General features: G+C 36.9%; 1 protein-coding gene across 1 annotated transcript in view; it reads right to left on the bottom strand.

Moving 5' to 3' along the window:
- Positions 1-19591, bottom strand: part of LMF1 (lipase maturation factor 1) — a 715571-nt gene that overhangs the window by 638936 nt on the left and 57044 nt on the right. The window contains exon 2 of the mRNA XM_027862638.1: positions 19147-19456. Within this exon, the coding sequence (XP_027718439.1) occupies positions 19147-19456 (310 nt within the window). The remainder of the gene's footprint in view (positions 1-19146; positions 19457-19591) is intronic.

The raw sequence follows: 19591 nt of genomic DNA, 5'->3' as shown, positions 1-19591 counted from the left end.
TCACTTCAGATCTTGGCCCCATTGCAGCCAAGCATGAAAAGAAAATATTAGTTCAATACTAGAAGTCTAATGCCATAATTACATGTCTCTGACTGCTCCTGGTCTAACTCTCCTTCCTTCTCTAGCCAGTCTCTCTTTCTTCCCTCCTCCCTACTTCCCTGGCAGGCACAATATTTATGCCCCCTAGGGTCTTGGAAAAAGAGCCAGACTGGGTTTCCAAGCAAAAGAACAGGGTTCAGTTGGGGAGAGGAAGGAAGCAAAGGGTTGCTCTACTGGCCTCCACTGCACCAATCCCAGCATTCAGATCCACTGAGACAATAAGTACCCCAGCTACTGAAAAGTAGAGGCATGCCTGAGGGCCAATCCAAACTCTCCATCTTTAGAATTGAGTGTCTTTTCCAAAGAAAGTTTATCTGGAAGCTTTCTTTTGTCGAGGGGTGCACATGGTCATAAGGAAACAAATTCACTTCTTCCAAACAAGTTCTAGAGTTTCCCTTACTGCTACCAAGCAGCCCCTTTCCTACTAATTTCAAATCGCCCCTTGCCATTCCTCCAGGCAACCATGTCCTTACCTCTGAATGAAGGGAAGATAGCAAATGCAATTTGGGATCAAGAAAAGAAAGAAAAAGAAAAGGAGAACTTTTTCTAAAAACAATCATGAGAAAGGAAAAAACTGGTGCCAATCTTTAGTTGCAAAATAATCATTGCACATCTTGCTGACATCTAGTCACTCACTGCTGTTTTTCCTGAAACTGTTCCACACTCTGTTTGCTAGAAGGCACTAGACTATGATTAAAATCTGAGACAGGTCAAGTGGATTTTAATAAGACTTAAAAATTGCAAAACTCTCAAAATAAATCTATCTTTCTTCTTTAAAAAAATCAAGAATGGTAATTTAACTGCTCCAATATACATCCCCAGAGACACTTTTTGCAACTTTTATTATTTCTGTTCTTGTAACAATGTTAAATCAAAAGCCATTAAAATTATATTCAATCAGCTCATGATGTCAAAATGCTGGGCTAAAGGAAGGCCCACACCACAGTTACAAACTATCACATGTTCTTCCCCTAAACTTTAGTTCAGTATTAAAGTATCTGTATCTACTTGAAAAACGTCTGGGAATAATGGCTCTGAAAGGGCATTCCAGTATGAAGTTAATTGTATTTACTTGACTAACAATCCAAGAGTGAAATACTTGAATGAAATGAGCTTCGATTTAATATTTCACTGAGAAAGAGAATTGTTTGGTCTTATATTATTCTAACATTCTGTTAACAGTAGCTCCTTCAACATTTTTCTACATGGGAGAAGCACTGAAAAAAATGTTGTGACCACTTAGTACTATAACATTTTTAATATTTATTGGCTTGTATAATATAGTCCCTTGAGTATCAGTAACCTTTACAAAGTATCTTTAAAAAAAACATAACAATTTAAAATGTCCTCCCCCGCAATTGTCTTTATGTTGTTTATTCCAGAAGGGAGATAGTTTCTGACTTTTTCTAATTCGAATAGTTACATATATCTAGCACTAAAAACAAGAACAGACTCCAACAGAGTAGGAAGAAAATCTGAGCACTGTTTAATAACTCAGAATCTATTTTCCTTTTTCATTGGCCAACTCAGGATGACCTGACTAGTTAAAATCATTTTATTCTGCACGTGTTTTTTCAATCTATCCCCAAGTTCTGAGGAATACACATTCTATCTGATACCAAGCTGAAATTAGAAATACTCATATTTCACAAAGTTTATCTTTATTCTCAAAAAATATGGGAAACATCCTCTATAGTCACAGGAGGATCTATCCTATTCTCTTACTTCTAAGAAGGAGTGACAAGAGATCTCAGGGTACAGCTTCAATAATTTAACCAACTAATGCTGTCTTAACTATGCCACTGTCTGCATTCTAAATGCCAATACAATGCTTTCTATATTCTGTCTACCTGGAAATATAGTTTTAATTTTCAGTCTTAAGTGAGATGATTGCCAGAAATAAATCCTCAGTCCACTGTGCAGCCAAAGGCAAAATTAATCAGATTCTCTCATCACACATTTTTAAGTCTAATATGAAAAGGCATTTTTTATAGTTAGAAGCATAACTCACTCTTCATAGAAAATTCAGCTATAGGCTTTTTTATTCATCAAAGGAACCAGGTAAGCTAATTCATATTTGAAAACATTTTTCAATCTGGAGAAAGCTTAAAAACCATCTAGTTGAACCTCCAAAAAAAGGGGGCCACATAGCGATTTGGCCAAGGTCACACAGCTAGTTCTGGTTTCAGAATGATTTCCACTCAATTCTGATAACAGAATTGGGAGTAAAAACTTAGATCTCCTGATTTTCAGTACAGTGTTTTTCCTACTATGAATTTTTAATATGCATATTGACTATAAATGATATTATACACAAAAAGAGAAGTCAGTAATGAGTCATTCAATAGTTGAAGACCTAAAGACAAAAATTTCTGCCGCTATTTATGTACCTTGGAACATTACTAATTTTACAAGTTATGCTTAGATCAAAGCCATGGGGTTTAAAAAAAATCCTTTACTCATGCCTGAATCTCACCTCTTTATAAAAATGATTGGCCTGGTCTAGTTCATAATCTCTATGGCATCTCCTGTCACATCAACGTAAATAATTTAACAGGCCTACACAAACACCTTTAGGAGCCTTTTAAAGGATCTAAGTCTTATCATCCTGTATTCTAAGCTTATGCCATTCACTAATAAAGCTTCCTCATAGATGTTTTAAGACATGGCTACCTAAGAAAACCCTTAAAACAACATGGTACTCGTGATTAAATTCCACTCAATTCAGTAAGCATGCCTACCATTTGCAAAATCTTATGTGTCATACTTTGGGAGATAAAAAGATAGGAAAAGGATGCCTGTTCTAATGGAGCCTATAACCTATTGTGGAATGGGAATAGGAATATATGCACAAATAATCAAAATATAAAATAAATCATGCATACAAGAGAAACAGTAAGAATGATATGAAAGGTCCAAGAGTGAAAGACTATTCAGAATTTGGGAAAGGAGGTCAAAGAAGACTTCACTGGAGATGGCACCTATGATCACAATAATCACTGAAAAAATCTCACGAAGCTTTCATCTGTGTTGACAAGTCATGAGAAGTATTTCTGGTAGGGGCTGGGACCAAAGTATACCTAATCAAGAGGAACTTTGAAACTTCATTTTGAATACTATCCCAGAAGCATTTAGTAAAACTTAGGATACAATTCGAAGCTAACTTATTAGTCCTACCTCCATCTAATCTTACTGAAAGCTAAAATATAAATAGCATTACTCATCACTGAATACATTGCTTGAACTAAACTGAAAATAAGAATTTTGCCTTGTATTTATAAAGATTATTTCTTCCACACAACTCAAACTCCCTCAATAATCCTCAATATTCTTTAAAACAGTTAGAGAAAGGACCCCAACACATGTGTGGACTCCCTAGGGAGAATCTCCTGGAAAACTGATTCAAGAAGAGACCATAGGATGAGAAGACATAGATAGGTCCAAGATGGAGCACCCCCATGGATGAGGGGAAAAATGTACAAAAGTAGTCTTTAAGTTAGGGAGAAATCCCAATGGTAATCATTTAATAATCACATAAGCTATGGTACCGAATGATACAAGTATTAATTTCAATCAGCCAAATCACCAGAAGATCCAAAATTAAAACCTTAATGATCAGGGCCCCATTCATAAATATTATCAAGGAAGTCAAACAGGGAGAATCTTAATTATCTCTACCATAATGCAATAGCAGAATCCTGAATAGCTCATGAAATCCAACCCTATTTTCAAGCTACTGAGATTCAAAGATGTGGAAATCAAACATACCTATTGCCTGCAATAAATACCTTCCTGTCTTTCAAAGAGTAGAGTTATTCCACTGAAGCTTCCTCTTTACACTGAGATGAAGCCAGCTGGGCAGGAGTTGAAAGAACTATTCAATCAGCAGTGTCTGGTATCTGTATCCTTGCGCCCAAAACAAATACATTTTCCCCCTTCAAATTAAAATAATGAGGACATAAAAAGAATAAATTGTGTCTTATTTTCATTATGTGGTATCATGAAAAGGAAACAAATCTGTTTTCTTCTCAGTTATCACTCCCTGGAAATGTCTTTGTTATCCTCTCTCTTTCTCTCAAGTTTTTATTAATATGAAGACAACCATCCAAATGGGGGTGGGGGTGGGGAGAAATGTTAAGTGTTAAATATAATGAAGAAAAATCCATTTAACTTCACCATACATAGTCCATCTTCTTGTGCTAGATGAAGATAATTAAAATATTCCTTACACTTTACTATGAAAATTTCCAAATTCACAATATATACTGCTGTATTACATATATAATGTTATATATTCAAGTATAAAATTAGTTTTCAGACCTTAAAATGCTATTATGATAAGCCATTGTTTTTAGTTGCCAATGTTTCTTTTTTTTTTCTTCTCATCCAAAACTCCCAAAGCATCACTTCTGAGAAAAATATTAGATTTTTGGAAACTTTAAGCTAATCTGAGTTGGCTACTTTTTGATAAATACAAATGGGAAAGATATATTTTTCCAATGAAAAAGTAAATGTAATATTTTTGGCCATGCATATTTACAGACTGGCTCTTATTATTTTAAACTACACATGGGGCTAGCCTTTTTTTTTTTTTTTTGATTAGTTGGTGTGGTTGGGAAATAACTTTAAAATAAATTTTTTTTTTTCCAAACAAGGTCCAAAAATTTGCCAGTTACATACAACACAATCCTAGAGTTTTATTTTAACTCAAAGACTAAATGAGTCCTCTGGGCTTGTAGATGGAATATTGACTTCTAAAACCAACAGATGCAGAAAATAACTCCATATTGTTACAACTAGTTTATTTTTGTTATTTAAACTCTCTTTTATAGATTAAGAAACAGCAATATCTCAAAGTTTCAGCCAATGAGCATCCCTAGTCAACTACTCTGACAGATAGAAAACTATGTTCAGGACCCCTGTTTACTTCAATATAGTTACTGGAAGTCCTAATGAAACTTAGAATGAACATTAACTGCCCCTGATGGAAATGAGCAGATTCTAGTCACCTGAAGATAAGTTCCTTTCTGTCACACTTATATGTCAAAGTATTTATTAAGGTTAAATGGGTATAAAAGGAGCATGATTCTCCTTACTACTTCAGCAGTCTTTTCACAAGTACCTTTTAAATATAAGAGAACTGATAAAAAAAAAAGAAGCTATAAAAACAAAACTGCTATTCAACATCTGTTATTTACATCATCATACTTCACCACCCCCACCCCCCAAAAAATTTTCTTTCTTACTAGGCAATAGTCATTTTTCTATACAACTCAATGTTATAGTTCATGCACAATAATAGTGTTTTTGACCAACCAGTGACCCATTGCAGGGTATTTAATGAAAAATGCATCCATGGTTGAATGAACTGTTGCAATGGGTCATTCTGACTCACACTCACACACATGCACACACAGAATATGAACCTAATTTCCTGTTTAATATGTCATGTAAAACTAAACCAAAATGAGATGAATTGAGATTAACATAACATCTTTTTGTCTGATTGAATTACTACAAAATTATTTTCCATACGGCATGATGTTAATTGCTTTATATACATTGTAAAATACAATATAAAGTCACAAAGATATGACAAGATTTTAGGGGACCAAAATAGCTTTCTTTTCATCTCTTTATTTTTTGATGTTTTTCAGTCATGGTATCTCAGAATTTTAGAAATCATAGGATCACAGATTCAGAGACAGAAGATATCTTAGCAATATTCTATCTAGTCCAACCTTCTTATTTTATGGATGAGAAGTCTAAGGCTCAGAAAAGTAATTTTCCCAGGGTCACATAGAACATAAGCAGTAGGAGTCAAATCTAAGTCTGCTGCACTCTTTCTACTGCATCATGGTGACAATGACCTCATTTTACTGTGTCCCACAAAGGAAAAAAAAAAGCCCTTACTCACTTTTAGTGGCAAAGCTAGAACTAGAACATAAATACCCTGATAATGCTCAGTCCAATTGCCTTTTTTCCACTAGACCATACTGCCTCTAGTTTGACTGTCTAAAAGTAGTAAATGATGTCACAACTGAAAGTAGCATAGGCTTACTTTCAATATCATATGCAGCATGTACTTACATGAACGTCATTTTTCTGTTAATCTGGGGCCTGAAATGGAGCTACAACTTTACAAAAGGAATATAGTGGTTCCTTGACTTTCCTATTTATGTCCCACTAGGTGGCACATAGTAGGCAATTATTAAGTGTTTATTGAATAAATGAACATGGGACATGTAGTGTTGGGTACGTCATGGAAGGCAAAAAGCAGAAAATGTTTTGGTAAGGGGGGAAGTGGGAACAGGTAGCCAGGTGATGCCATAGAGCATAGAGTGCTGGACCTGGAGTCCTGAGTTCAAATCCACCTCAAACACTTACTAGCTGTCTGACCCTCAGCAAGTCACTTAATCTTGTTTGCCTCAGTTCCTTATCTTTAAAATGAGCTGCAGAAAAAATAGCAAACCACTCCAATATCTTTGCCAAGAAAATCCCAAATGGGGCCATGAAGTACTGGACATGACTGAAAAACGACTAAACAACAACAAAAGAGAAAAAATAAAACCACTTATTTTTCTAATATAAAATCTGGGTGAAACCATTATGCAAAGGTGATTATCTGTGAAGAGGAAGTTTACAATATTACAAAAGACAGTTTTTTTTAAAGAAAAATTAAAGTAAAACAAGAGACCCTTAAATGAACAACGGTCCCAAAGATAGGCGTAAATCTCTAGAGTAGTATTTCTTAATATGACAGCTGTTACAACACAGGCCACCTGATGTTCACAGTCACTTTAATAGGGGACAGAATAGTTTTCCTCCCTCTCTCTCCAACTTTCTGCCATTCCTTACAGTTTCCCAGTTCCAATCTATGTTGTTTCTCAGGCAAGAAAAAGATATCTCTAGAGTGCTACAAACTGTTGCTGCCATATCCCTTCCACAAAATTAGAGAAAAACCCCCAATCACAAGGCAGGATCCAACACTGATAATCAGGAGATCTGGTTTTAGTCTCAGCTCTACCACTATCTCGATGTGTGACCCCAGGCTAGTCGCGTAACTTGTCTGTGCCCTAGTTTCCACTGCTCTAAAATGAAAGGATTCAACTTGATAATCTCATAGATTTCTTTGAGATCTAACAATCTATCAAATAAAGCTATTTTTGGCAGTTCATCCAGATGTGACACTCAGGTTAAGCCCAAACCTGTTCTTCTCGTCAGTTTCCTAAAAGAAGCTGGTTGCTTTCATTTTCTTACAATCTGAAATCCCCTTAATCATTCTCTTTCCCTAAGCATGCAGTCTACAGCAACTACTCCATGGTCTCTCTAACTTCATCCCCATTCACTGAAATGCTCCAGTTGCTACTTTCTTGTTTTCTTAATCATTATTTCTAATCTCTATTTCTAATCGTCTCTCTCTCGCACATGCCTGCCACAGCTAAACTCATATATCCTGTAATTAGTCTATCTTCTCCCTGCCACATCAAGTGAGGTCACTTACGCAATGCAACTGTAATGACAAGAAATGCACTACTGCCTAGAGGTGTAGTACACATACAATAAGGGGGTAGGGGAAGGCCATATGTCACAGAGATACACAGCTATAATACAAAAGCTTGTGAGCGACAAATTAAAGCTGGCGAGGTGCATATTTTCACCAAGCCCCTGTCACCTCTACCTCCCCAACACATCTCCCAAATTCATCCCCTCTTTTTACATCCATTTCAACCACTCTGGTTCAGGAATTCAGCTCTTGTAGTTTGGAAAAGCACCTCTCAAATTTTTTGGTCTCTGGACTCCTTTACCCTCTTAAAATTTATTGAAGGCCTCAAGAACCTTGGTTTACATAGGTTAGATTTATCAATATTTACTACATTAGAAATTTTAAAATCTTAGTATTATTATGAAAATAGTTTTTATCTTAAAGACACTTTTAAAAGGTCTTGAAGAGGGTAGCTAGGTGGCATAGTGGATAGAGCACTGGCCCTGAAGTCAGGAAGACCTAAGTTCAAATCCGGACTCAGACCAAACATTTGACACTTACTAGTTGTGTGACCCTGGGCAAGTCACTTAACCTCAATTGCCCAACCAAAAAAAAAAAAAAAAAGAAAGGTCTTGAAGAAAACTTTGAGAAATGCTGGCTTAGACTGCTGAATTAGCCTCCAAGCTATCCTTTCCACTTCTAATCTGTTCTTTCTTCAGGTTCAGTCTTCACAATGATGCTCATTTTCCTAAAGCACTGTTCTTTTTTAAAATTTAATTTATTTTCAATTCCAAATTCTCTACCTACCTCCCCCCACTGCCCCACACCATCAGGAGGGGAAAAAAAAACAAAACATATTATAAAGTATGTATAATCATGCAAAATAAATTCTTGCATTAGCCAGGAAGAAGGAAAAGATGGGAAAGAAGAAAGGAAGGAGGCAAAGAAGGAAGGAAAACAGGGAGGAAAGAAGGGAGGGAGAAAGGGAAGAAAGGAGAGAGGGAGGGAGGGAATGAAGGAAAGAGGGAGGGAGGGGGAGAAGGGAAGGAGAGAAAGGGAGGAATGGAGAGAAAGGGGAGGAAAGGAAAGGAAAGGAGAGGGGAAGGGAGGGGAAAGAAGGGGATGGGAGGGAAGAAGATTCAGTCTGAACTGTTAAGCCTCAGCTTTCTGTCTGGAAGGGAACATCACATTTAATCATGAGACCTTTGAAATTGAGGCTGGTCATTGTGCTGATCAGAGTTCCTAAGTCTTTCAATTTACAATGTTCTTGTTATTGTATAAATTTTTCTCCTGGTTCTGCTCCCTTTGCATCAGTTCATACAAGTCTTCCCCAGGTTTTTCTGAACCCCTTCCCTTCATAATTTCCTATAGCACAACAGTATTACATCACATTCAAATACCATAATTTGTTTAGCCATTCCTCAATTGTTGGGCACACCCTCAGTTTCCAATTCTTTGCCACTAAAAAAAGAGCTGATACAAAAATGTTTGTACATATGGGCCCTGTTCCTCTTTCTTTGATCCCCTTGGGGTATAAAACTCATAGCAGTGAAGGTGTACACACAGTTTAACAGTCGAAAGCACTGTTCTAGTCATGTCATTCTATACACAAAAATTTCCAGTGAAGCATGAAATATTTATCTTGGCATTTAAGAACCTCCATGATCTGGTTCCAATCAACTAGTCCAGCTCATACTACTTTCCTTAAAGTATTCTACATTCCAACGAAACTGAACTACTCCATTTTCTCTCCTGTCCCTATACCTCTGATCATGCCATTCCTCACATTCATTCCACCCAGATCCCCATCATTTGTTGAATTTGTTGAATTACCCTTTCTTCCTTCAAGGCCCAATCTAAGGGCCACTCTGGTTGAAAACGATCTCTCCCTCAAGTTAATCATAATACTTTGCTTGGATCTCTCTCTTTGTATTTATCTTTCTTCTTTTTATCATAGTTATCTAGATATGTCTTCCCCACCCCACTCCCAATTAAATTGAAAGTTCTATGAGAATTGTGTATGTATCCATCTATATTTATACCCCCATATTTAGTGCATTAACTTGAGCATAATAGGTACTTATTAGCTATTTCACTGAATTAGAGAGTACTTAGGGGAAAATTGGGAATGAGACATTATGGACTATAGAAACACAAACTGAATTCACACCTATTTGCAACAGCCTATAGCCAGGAAAAAGTAATAGTTACAGTATTTATTGGTAAAGAGTCCTGAATACTCTTTAGTACTTTTATTACTATACTGGCATATGAGGGTACTCTTTCAGTACTATATTTAGTAGTAAAGATTACAAAATATAAGAGGTACATTCCTTACCTTTGCTAGGCTGTTGCAAACAGGATGAATTCAGTTTGTATCTCTACAGTGCATAATAGAGTGTGGCACTAAGGATAACAAATCTCACCATGGAAAGAAAAATCTCATATTTTATTAATACCGAAAAAAATGACTCAGAAAATATTGATAACTACTAATCTATATACCTATTCTTCCACCTCTACAAAAATTTTACATGAAACAAAGGTATCCTTAATGAGGTAGTAGTATGGAAGAAGTGGACTAGGCTTTCACAAGCAATATTCACCAAAAGACCACATATTTAGCATCTCACAATTAACTGAAAAACTTGCTCATATAAGATCTCACTATGCTTACTGTTACAGATTATTTAAAAAAAAACATTTGATTTGGCACCTCACAGACTTTTTTATAGCAAAATCTCTTATGAAATATATCAAGGTCATTCAGAATTCTTTGGAAGACATAACAACAGAAGATTATATTTTGGAAATTTTTTTTGAAGTAATTTAAGATCTTTGGAAGAGTGACGCTTTTTAAAATACTATTATTAGTACTTTAGTGATATTCAAATACCCAGATGAATTTGCAATATAATCCTGTTCAATGGCCCTCTGATAATAAACACCAGACAAGGCACAGAAGAGGGAGATGTGTGCTGATCCAAGAGCACAGGACAAAGAGAGATCCCTTGTAGATAGAGAGGTCCTTCAGATGCTTCTATTTGTATACAGCTTTGTACTAACTGCATCAAGACCCAAAAAACTGCAGACCTTCATTAAAGACATCAGCAATCACTCAAATGAGTGGCCTATCCATCCACACAGGAAGGGCTAAAATGATGAAAAACATCTATTGCAGACATTTCAACACATCTTGCAGCACTTCCAAGAGTATACCTAGGAAAGAGAGTAGATAGACAACAAATTGGGCCATGAGTTAAACAGGAGGAGGAGCTAGAATTGGTTTGCTTTCAGAAGTTGCAAGGTTCTTTCGCTGACAGCAAATTCCCATGAAAGCAAAGATCCATCTTTTCAATACTAATACTTTATGTTGATATGTTGCTATGTGGCAACAAAATACAGAACACTCCTCTCTCTGAAGAACTAAAGATGAGTATCACATAGAGAGCAATGAAGAGGAGTATGGTGGGTGGGAGCAGACAACACATAACCATGGAGAAACTCTAAGAAAAAAAAAAGAAGCAAAGAATATTGCATGATAGGAAGAAAAGATGGGCTATCATGTGGCAAGTGCAAAAGAAGACAGGTAAATAACCAAGTGTTCCACCATCCTAATATTGGGAGAAAGCAAGGAAAGCCTCTGTTAATGTTGAGTGGGCGCCCTGTAGCAAATTTTTGAGAAACCCATGGAGAAAAGTCTTACAAGACTGGAAGGTACGAATGGGTTCTGATCTTCATCACTGAAAAATGAATCAATGAGATGCAAATTCATCTGGGTATTTGAATATCACTAAAGTACTAATAATAGTATTTTAAAAAGCATCACTCTCCCAAAGATCTTAAATTACTTCAAAAAAAATTTCCAAAATATAAGGTTTCCTAAGATCTCTTTATAGCTAATATAACAACGGGAATAAAGTGACTCTGGATGGTTAGTCTACTGGTTCTGGATTGGCATTAGGCCAACAATTTGGGTTTGCTATATTCTCCTTCAAAAGCTCACATGAGGAGGGCTTAGAGTAGTCCTTGATCATTTCCTAAAAATGCTAACTAGACTATATCTTTGAGTACCCCCTTAGGATGTTTATGTCAATAATAGAGCACCCAGGATGCTACCAGGAGGGTAAGAGAGCAAATTCAACTTCATAATATGATGGTCCATGAGCATTTCCCAAGATCCTGAGGATAGGACTTCTTTACTCTGAGTTCAGGACTTTTTTTTTACTAATCTGCTCCCCAAATAAATTTCAATTCAATTCATCAAGCATTTATTAAGCACCTACTATGTGTCTATTAACCAAAAAAAATTTATGAAGAACCAACTATATATACCAGGCAGTGTGCTAGGTACTAGGAATAAAAAGCCAAAGATGAAAATCTCTGTCCTCATTCTGCCCAAAGGGCTACAAAAACGTGCATACTCTTTGACCTAGCAATAACACTTCTAGGGCTGTATCCCAAAGAGATCATACAAATGGGAAAAGGACCCACACGTAAAAAATATTTATAGCAGCTCTTCTTGTGGTGGCCAAGAATTGGAAACGGAGGGGATGCCTATCAATTGGGGAATGGCTGAACAAGTTGTGGTATATGAATGTAATGGAATACTACTGTGCTATAAGAAATGATGAACAGGCAGACTTCAGAAAAACCTGGAAAGACTTGTATGAACTGATGCTGAGTGAAGTGAGCAGAGCCAGGAGAACGTTCTACACAGTAGCAGCCACACTGTGCAATGACTAACTTTGATAAATCTAGCCCTTCTCAGTAATGCGAGATCTAAGACATCTCCAAAAGTCTCCTGATAGAAAATGCTATCCACATCCAAAGAAAGAACTATGGAGTTTGAATGCAGATTGAAGCATACTATTTGCTCTTTTTTTTTCTTCTGTTTTGTTTTGTTTCCTCTTTCTTGTGGTTCCTTCTGTTGATTCTAATTCTTCCTAACAACATGACTAATGTGAAAATATGTTTAATAGGAATGTATATGTATAGCCTATATCAGATTTCACGCCATCTTGGGGAGGAAGGTAGGGTGAGGGGGGAGAAAAATTTAAAACTCAAAAGCTTATGGAAGTGATTGTTGATACATCAAAATAAATTAATAAAAAAAAAAAGAAAATCAAATCTCTGTCTTCAAAGAGTTTACAATTTATTTGGGGTATGTATAACTTTACATGCACATATCAGTATATACAAAACATACACTATGTAATTTCAGGGGGGGAGGCACTAATAGTTAAGAGGTATTAGGGAAGACCTCAAAGAAAGTGGAATTTGGGCTGAGTTTTTAAGAAAACTAGGAATTCTAAGAGTTTACAGTGAGGAAGGAATGCATACCAGGAATGAGGCAAAGGCGCAGAAAATAAGATGGTTTGCCTGTATGAAGAACAACAAGAATGCCATTTTCTCTAGACCAAAGGATTTATGAAAGGATATAACTTATATAAGAAAGCCTGAAGGGTAGGGAGGAAAACACTAGAAATTTCAAGAGAAAACACCACCACCTAGCAGAATCAGAATAAGCTTCATATATGAAGTGAAATGGTAAGTGAACTTTGAAGGAAGTTAAGGATTCTTCAAGGCAATGGTGGAGTGCATTCCAAGAATCAGAGATGGCCTGTGCAAAAAGCACAGGGATGGAAGGTAAAATGTAATGTTCAGGAATGGTAAACAAAGCCAGTGTGACTAGGACAAAATGTATGGAGAACAACGATCAATAAGCCTAGAAAATGATGCTGGAACCAGAAAGCAAAGGGCTTTAACAGACAAACAGAAGAGTTTGTATTTTATTCGAGGAGCAAGAAAGAATCACTGAATGGTCAAATTTTAGGTACATCCTTGGCAAGTGTGTGGTAGAACATGGACTGAAGAGGGGAGGAACTAGAAACCAATTAAGATGCTCTTGCAATAATCCAAGTGTTTTAGGATTATTCTTTACGCACAAGCCTTGAGTCCTAAGGAGCTAGCTATTCTGCCTGGCAATAGTGACTCAGTGTCTGCATATTTCTTCGTCATGGAGGACTGAAGCAGGAATGAGCTAAAAGGACTAAGGAATGGCTTATATGTACTACTTTTTGGTGAATTCTATATACCAGTAGCAAGAAGTATGTGTAGCCCTTTAGAATGGATAGGCTACTTTTTCATCATGTGGGTTGTTGTTAATCTGGGTTTATCCCCAGGGGCAGAAATTGAACTGTATTCCCAGTAGACTGAGATTCAGGCATTTGGATGGCTTGTAAGGCTGCCTAACTGAGAAAAAGTGTTTTTTTTTTAATATAGTTTATTCTGTTTCTATGGATCTAAGTGGTTGAAGCCTGGTTTCTGGTGGCAGCAGGACCAATGACAGTACTCTGCCAATAGAATTAGTGATAAAACTAAACTGACCATTTGCATGTTCAGTTGGGCCACGTCAGTACAAAGACTACATTTTCTTTCAGTCAAAGGGAATAATGCTGTGGACAGATTTGTTCTTTATAACCATTCCCCATCCTTTTCTTTGATCAAGGGATGTAATTAGCCATCTAAAGAACTTGGAAGGTTTATGATAAATCCCATAATGTCCCTTGGCACTTTCATTTGGCCTATCTCCTTGAGGCAACAGGATTCATTGAGGGTTGGAATGGATTTCTTAAAGACTAGATTTTTTTTGGCCCCCAACTTTGACAAATGACTGATTACCTTGTGGAGGTGGTAACTACCCTCAAACATTGCCAATTTGGGGCTGGGGAGAAGGAAGTGGAGGGATGAGGGTAAGGAGAGCTATTTCCCAGCTCAGCATTGCTATGCCAGTTGTAGAGTGAAAGGGGTAAGTGGTGATAGCAAGGATATTTTACTGCTCAATAGAACACCAATACGGCCACTAGAAAAAAATTTTATCCCTAGTCCAATTTTGTTGAGAACTGCAGAAAAAGGAAAAAGGTAAGATATCCCTCTGAACCTTATGTTTCCTTTCCTCCCTGGATGGTTTGGTAAAATCACCCCTAAAAACTAAAGAGGATTTGGCAGTAGAGGTGATGGATAGAAGATCCTGACCATGTTGGAGAGGCAGAACAGGGGAAAAGAGAGGGTGCCATTCAATGAATCCTTCTGCCTCGAATGTGAGTGAAAGTCAAAGAATAGGCAATGGGACCATCAGAGAAACTTGAAATCATTATACCCTAGGCCAGAAAATGCAGTTTCATTTGCATATAGGTAGATGTTGCCATGAAGGAAAAGTGTTGGCTGAGTGATCAGACTGCACAGAACAAGTTGTAAAGCCAAAGGAGAAAAGATAACTCAGGCCTAGGGACAAATTGCAGCTAGGGAATTATAAACCCTTGGCTTCTGCATTTGATATGATTTTGGAGAAGAGACATCCTTTTAGTCCTTCCAGTTCTGGTAGTAAGCTTTACACTCCCAAATGTTGTCCTCCAAGCTTTACCTCTTTCACTTAGCCTCCAGCTCTTTGTACTATTCAGACTGGTTTACTATCTTGACACACAATTACTCTCACTTGGGATGGTTGTAGTTTTAGCTATGATTACTTTTTTTTGTTGTTTAGACTGTCATTGTTCCTCTCGGGAGTACTATTCATTAGCACTTAGAACTGAGGTCTGAGTCACTGACCATTAGGCTTCAAATACGGTCTTGGTTGGTCCCACTCCAGTCAGGACAGGACTGGGGCCAAGGAGTGGAATAGCTAGGCCATATAGCTTTAATAATTCAATATCTATGCATAGCAATTAGTCATTGAAACCCAGAGCAGCAATACGCTATATGCATTAAGACTTACTTTTCTGATGAAGCCTATATAAACCAGCATCAAGGAGGGGGTTTAGCTTTTTAGACCTGACAGACTGTTTATTCCTATGTGGGCTATTACTTTTATTAATCATGGGACCTAGAGAAGTGCATTTGTCAGTGTGCACTCTTGCTGAGTATTATTATTTATTAAAAAAAATATCATTATCTGGTTCATTGATTCATTCTCCCTGAATCCTAAATTTGCATTCAGTGTCAGCATAGACCTGACCTAACACACCAGGCGAGTAGTGATAAGTACCTAAGTTAGTAGAACTAAGATAGTCATGTGAGTGGGGGGAAAAGAAAGCAAAAGCATGTGAGACTATATCACAGAGATAGAATCAACCAGACCCTTAGCAACTGATTGGAAGAAAAAAGAATTATAGGTAACTCAGATTGTGAACCTGGGTAACTAAAGTATGGTGGTGCCTGTGACAGAGAAAAGTTAGGAAATGGAGAGAGCTGAGGGGAAAAGATATGAGTTCTGTTTTGGACATGTTGAGTTTGAGGTGGTTATAAAGTATCCATACGGACACATCCAACAGACAATTGGTAATTCAGGATTGGAGGTCAGAAGAGAAAATGGGGTTGGATCTATGCACATGAGGGTCCATCTTCATAATCCCATGAGAGCTAATGAAATCACCAAGAAACAGAATGCAGAAATGAAAGAGAAAAGTGCCCAGGACAAAGCAGTGAGATAATCTCTACTTAAGAAGGGGAATGAGGAAAATGTTCCTGCAAAGGAACTGAAAAGCATACAGACAGGTAGGAAAAGGAGGAGAGAACAGTGTCATGAAAACACAAGCAGGAAAAGGTGTTGGGAAAGAGGAGATCCACCATATCATGTAGCAGAGAGATCAAGAAAAATAAAAACTGAAAGGAAATTTGCACATACCTTGAAAATTAGTAAACAACACCCAACTCTAAAGAGTTTGTGTGATACAGTAGAAAAAGCATTGAACTTAAAGAGACAAAAGACCTGTGTTCTATCCCTGGATATGGAATTAATAAGCACTATGATATTAGGCAGATCAGTCCTCTGGCCCTCAGTTTCCCTATATGTAAAATGAGGGATTAAACTAAATGATCCTTAAGATCCCTTCTAGTTCCCAATTCCTTTGACTTAATGACTGTAAAAGTTTTACGATTCTAAGCTGTCAAAACTTTATCCTATTTTGACTTAAATGTCAATCCCTAAATTATGTCACCAATCATCATCATAATTCCTTATATTTTGAAGCAATGGAAACCACCGTAAGAAAAAAGAAGATTAAAAGTTTGCTTATTCTCTCTCTCTTTCTCTGTCTCTGTCTCTGTCTCTGTCTCTCTCTTTCTCTCTCTTTTTGTCCCCCCCCAAAGCAACAGTAGCCATTCAACAGTCTTTAAATTGGCACATATTGCAAAATGCTGCTTTTTTTTCCTCTTGGCAGCAACTCAGTAACTCTGGAAGAATGTTACACCTCTACCCCCTGTGGAGAAAAGGTCACACCTTTGCTGTAACATGCCTATTACTGAAAGTTGAAGGGGAGGGTAGAGGGGGAGAAAAGTGTGGTACATTAGTGAGATCAGTTGAAGGGTATGAAGAATGAGCAATGAAGGCAATAACTGAGAGAGAACAGACTTCCTCACCACACACAATTAACTTGGGGATTTGGGGAGGGGGGGGAGGTCCTCATGCTAATTCTGTATTAAAAATACAAGGAAATGAGGGGCTGGAGCAAAATTTATTATGCCTCTGGTGAATTCAAAAAGGCCAGCCATAGTGACTTGGCAACCATGATCTCAGACAAGGCAACAGCAAAAACCAAAATGGTTCTAGATCTATAAAGGTTTTCTACCGCCTATAAAAATGTGAACGCCTGATAAGAACTTTAACAATTTTAATTAAATTACCATATCCAACTAAAAAGCTGATTTTATTTATAAAAACAGAATAGGATTATGAAAAAAGATCACGAAGGAATGATAATAATAACAATATAACATTATATAATACATAACAATAATATAATATAATAATAACAATAACTTATATAGTGCTTACTATGTACCAGATACTGTGCTAAGCACTTTAAAATTATCTCGTTTGAACTTTAAAATAACCCTGGGAGGTATGTGCTATTATTATCCCCATTTTACAGATGAGGAAACTGAAGAAAAAATGGTTAAGTGACTTGCCCAAGGTCATACAGCTAGTGTCTGAGGCTGGATTTGAACTCAGGTCTTTCAACTCAGAACTCTATCCCCATTCAGTCGTGTCTGACCCTCCATGATCCCATTTGGGGTTTTCTTGGCAAAAGTACCATGATATCAATCGCCTATGAAAAGTCAATTTCTATATTTATACCTTTGAAATGTTTTCTATATTTATAACTTTGAAAAGAGTTAACTTATTTATGCCTATGAGAGAATTTATGCTCTCCAACTTCTTCAGCATTTGAAAGCATGATTCCATCCATGTGATTCTTACAGAACGTCATATAATCACAGAATCTCAGAACTGAAAGCAACCTCAGAGCCACCATATCTAATGGTTACCTGAATAAAGGGCCCCACTTCAACATGAAGAAGAAGAAGAAATGTGTAAAACACTGTGCTAAGCACTGGGGTTGCAAATAGAAAAATAAGGCAATCTCTGAACTCAAGGATTTCACTTTCTAATAGGAGGTTTCAGCTACAAATCTGATTATTAGCAAGTGGTCATTTTGACTGCTGGAGGACCTCAAGTAAGGAGGTCTTCTACCTCTAAGGCAGCTCATTCCACTTCTGGCTGCTGTAATTCTTAGCAATTTTTTTTACATAAAACCTAAATGTTTAAATCTTTGCAAATTCCACTCATTTCTCATAGTTCTACCCTCTGAAGTCTAGTAGAACAATTCAATCCCACTTTCCCATAACATCTGTTCAGATATTCTTAGATCTCCATGATGTTCCACTCCCTCTCATGTCTTTTTTCCTTCAGGATGTCATCCTTAGCTCTTCTTTTAACTGATCCTCATATGGCACTATACTAGCTACCCTGTTTAGGAAACACCCAATTCTTGTTGGATCTAGGTACCCAGAACTGAACACTGTAGTTCAGGTATGGTCCAAGTAGAAGACAATCCAGGGGATCTATGATTTCTCTCTTTACAGACACTATGCCTCTATTAATGTAGTCTAAATCTACATTAGTTTTTGGTTTGGTTTTTTTTTTGGTTGTCACATCACCCTGATAATTTGGACAAGGCTTGTAGTCCATTAAAACTCCCAGAATTTTTTTAAGTAAATGGCTTTCTAGCTATACCTCCTCCATCTTGTACTTGTGAAATCCAACAATGCAGAATACAATCTCCTTATCTTGGTAAAAATTTTCATGATTTCCTATGAAGAAAAATATCAGTATCTGGTGGCTCAATCTAAACTGGCTAGGCTACTGTTCCTTGGACAACAGGTGTATAGTTTGTGGTCAGGCTTTTCAGCTTTGTGCATTCTGCTGACACAGATTTTAAGATTACAGGACAATTCTTCATGCCACAATAAGAGGCATCAGGAACTGGAATGAAAAATGTTTTTAACACTAAACTGAAAATACTTCATCTCATTCAAATGGTAATTCTTATTTAACTCTAGTTACTAAATAGTTTAACATTCATATAAATGAAAGAAAGGCTCTCACTACACAGAAAAAAACAGTTCAGCAGACCATATTAATAGCAAAATATACCAATTTTCAAATATCACAAATTTGGGGATAAAAGTGGGGAAAGGGTGATATTTATTTCACTTACCAGATTTGTCCTACATGGGCCAGCGAAAAGTAGAGAATCCAGAGTATAGCCATGAGAATCATATTTGCACAACTAGTTATTGTTACGAAAGCTGAAACTCCTAGGCCAAGAAGAGATATTGAATCCAAGATGAAGTCCATATATGACCAATCCAAGAACCAGATGATTGTTGGAGAGTAACTGAAGGAATCCCAGGCAGATTTACCTCTGAAGTACTGCTGAATTTGCTTTAGGTACAGTTTGCTTGGCAGGAGTCCCTTTTCTCCAATCAACTGTTTATTTTGATTATAAGCCACCAAGAATGCCACAACTGTGAAGGAAACACAATTAAAGAGCAAATATGAAAAACGAATTAAAACCAGTTACCTGAATCCAATGAGAATTGCTTAGGTGTGTAGATGAAACCATGTTGTGTGAGTAGAAAACAGAAAAGTTAACCTACTGG

Source organism: Vombatus ursinus, unplaced genomic scaffold (assembly GCF_900497805.2).
Source record: "Vombatus ursinus unplaced genomic scaffold, bare-nosed wombat genome assembly UNPS02014770.1, whole genome shotgun sequence".
NCBI classification, from domain to species: Eukaryota; Metazoa; Chordata; class Mammalia; order Diprotodontia; family Vombatidae; genus Vombatus; species Vombatus ursinus.
Note: the sequence above shows the minus strand (reverse complement) of the source record. Positions and strands in the feature narration are given on the sequence as shown.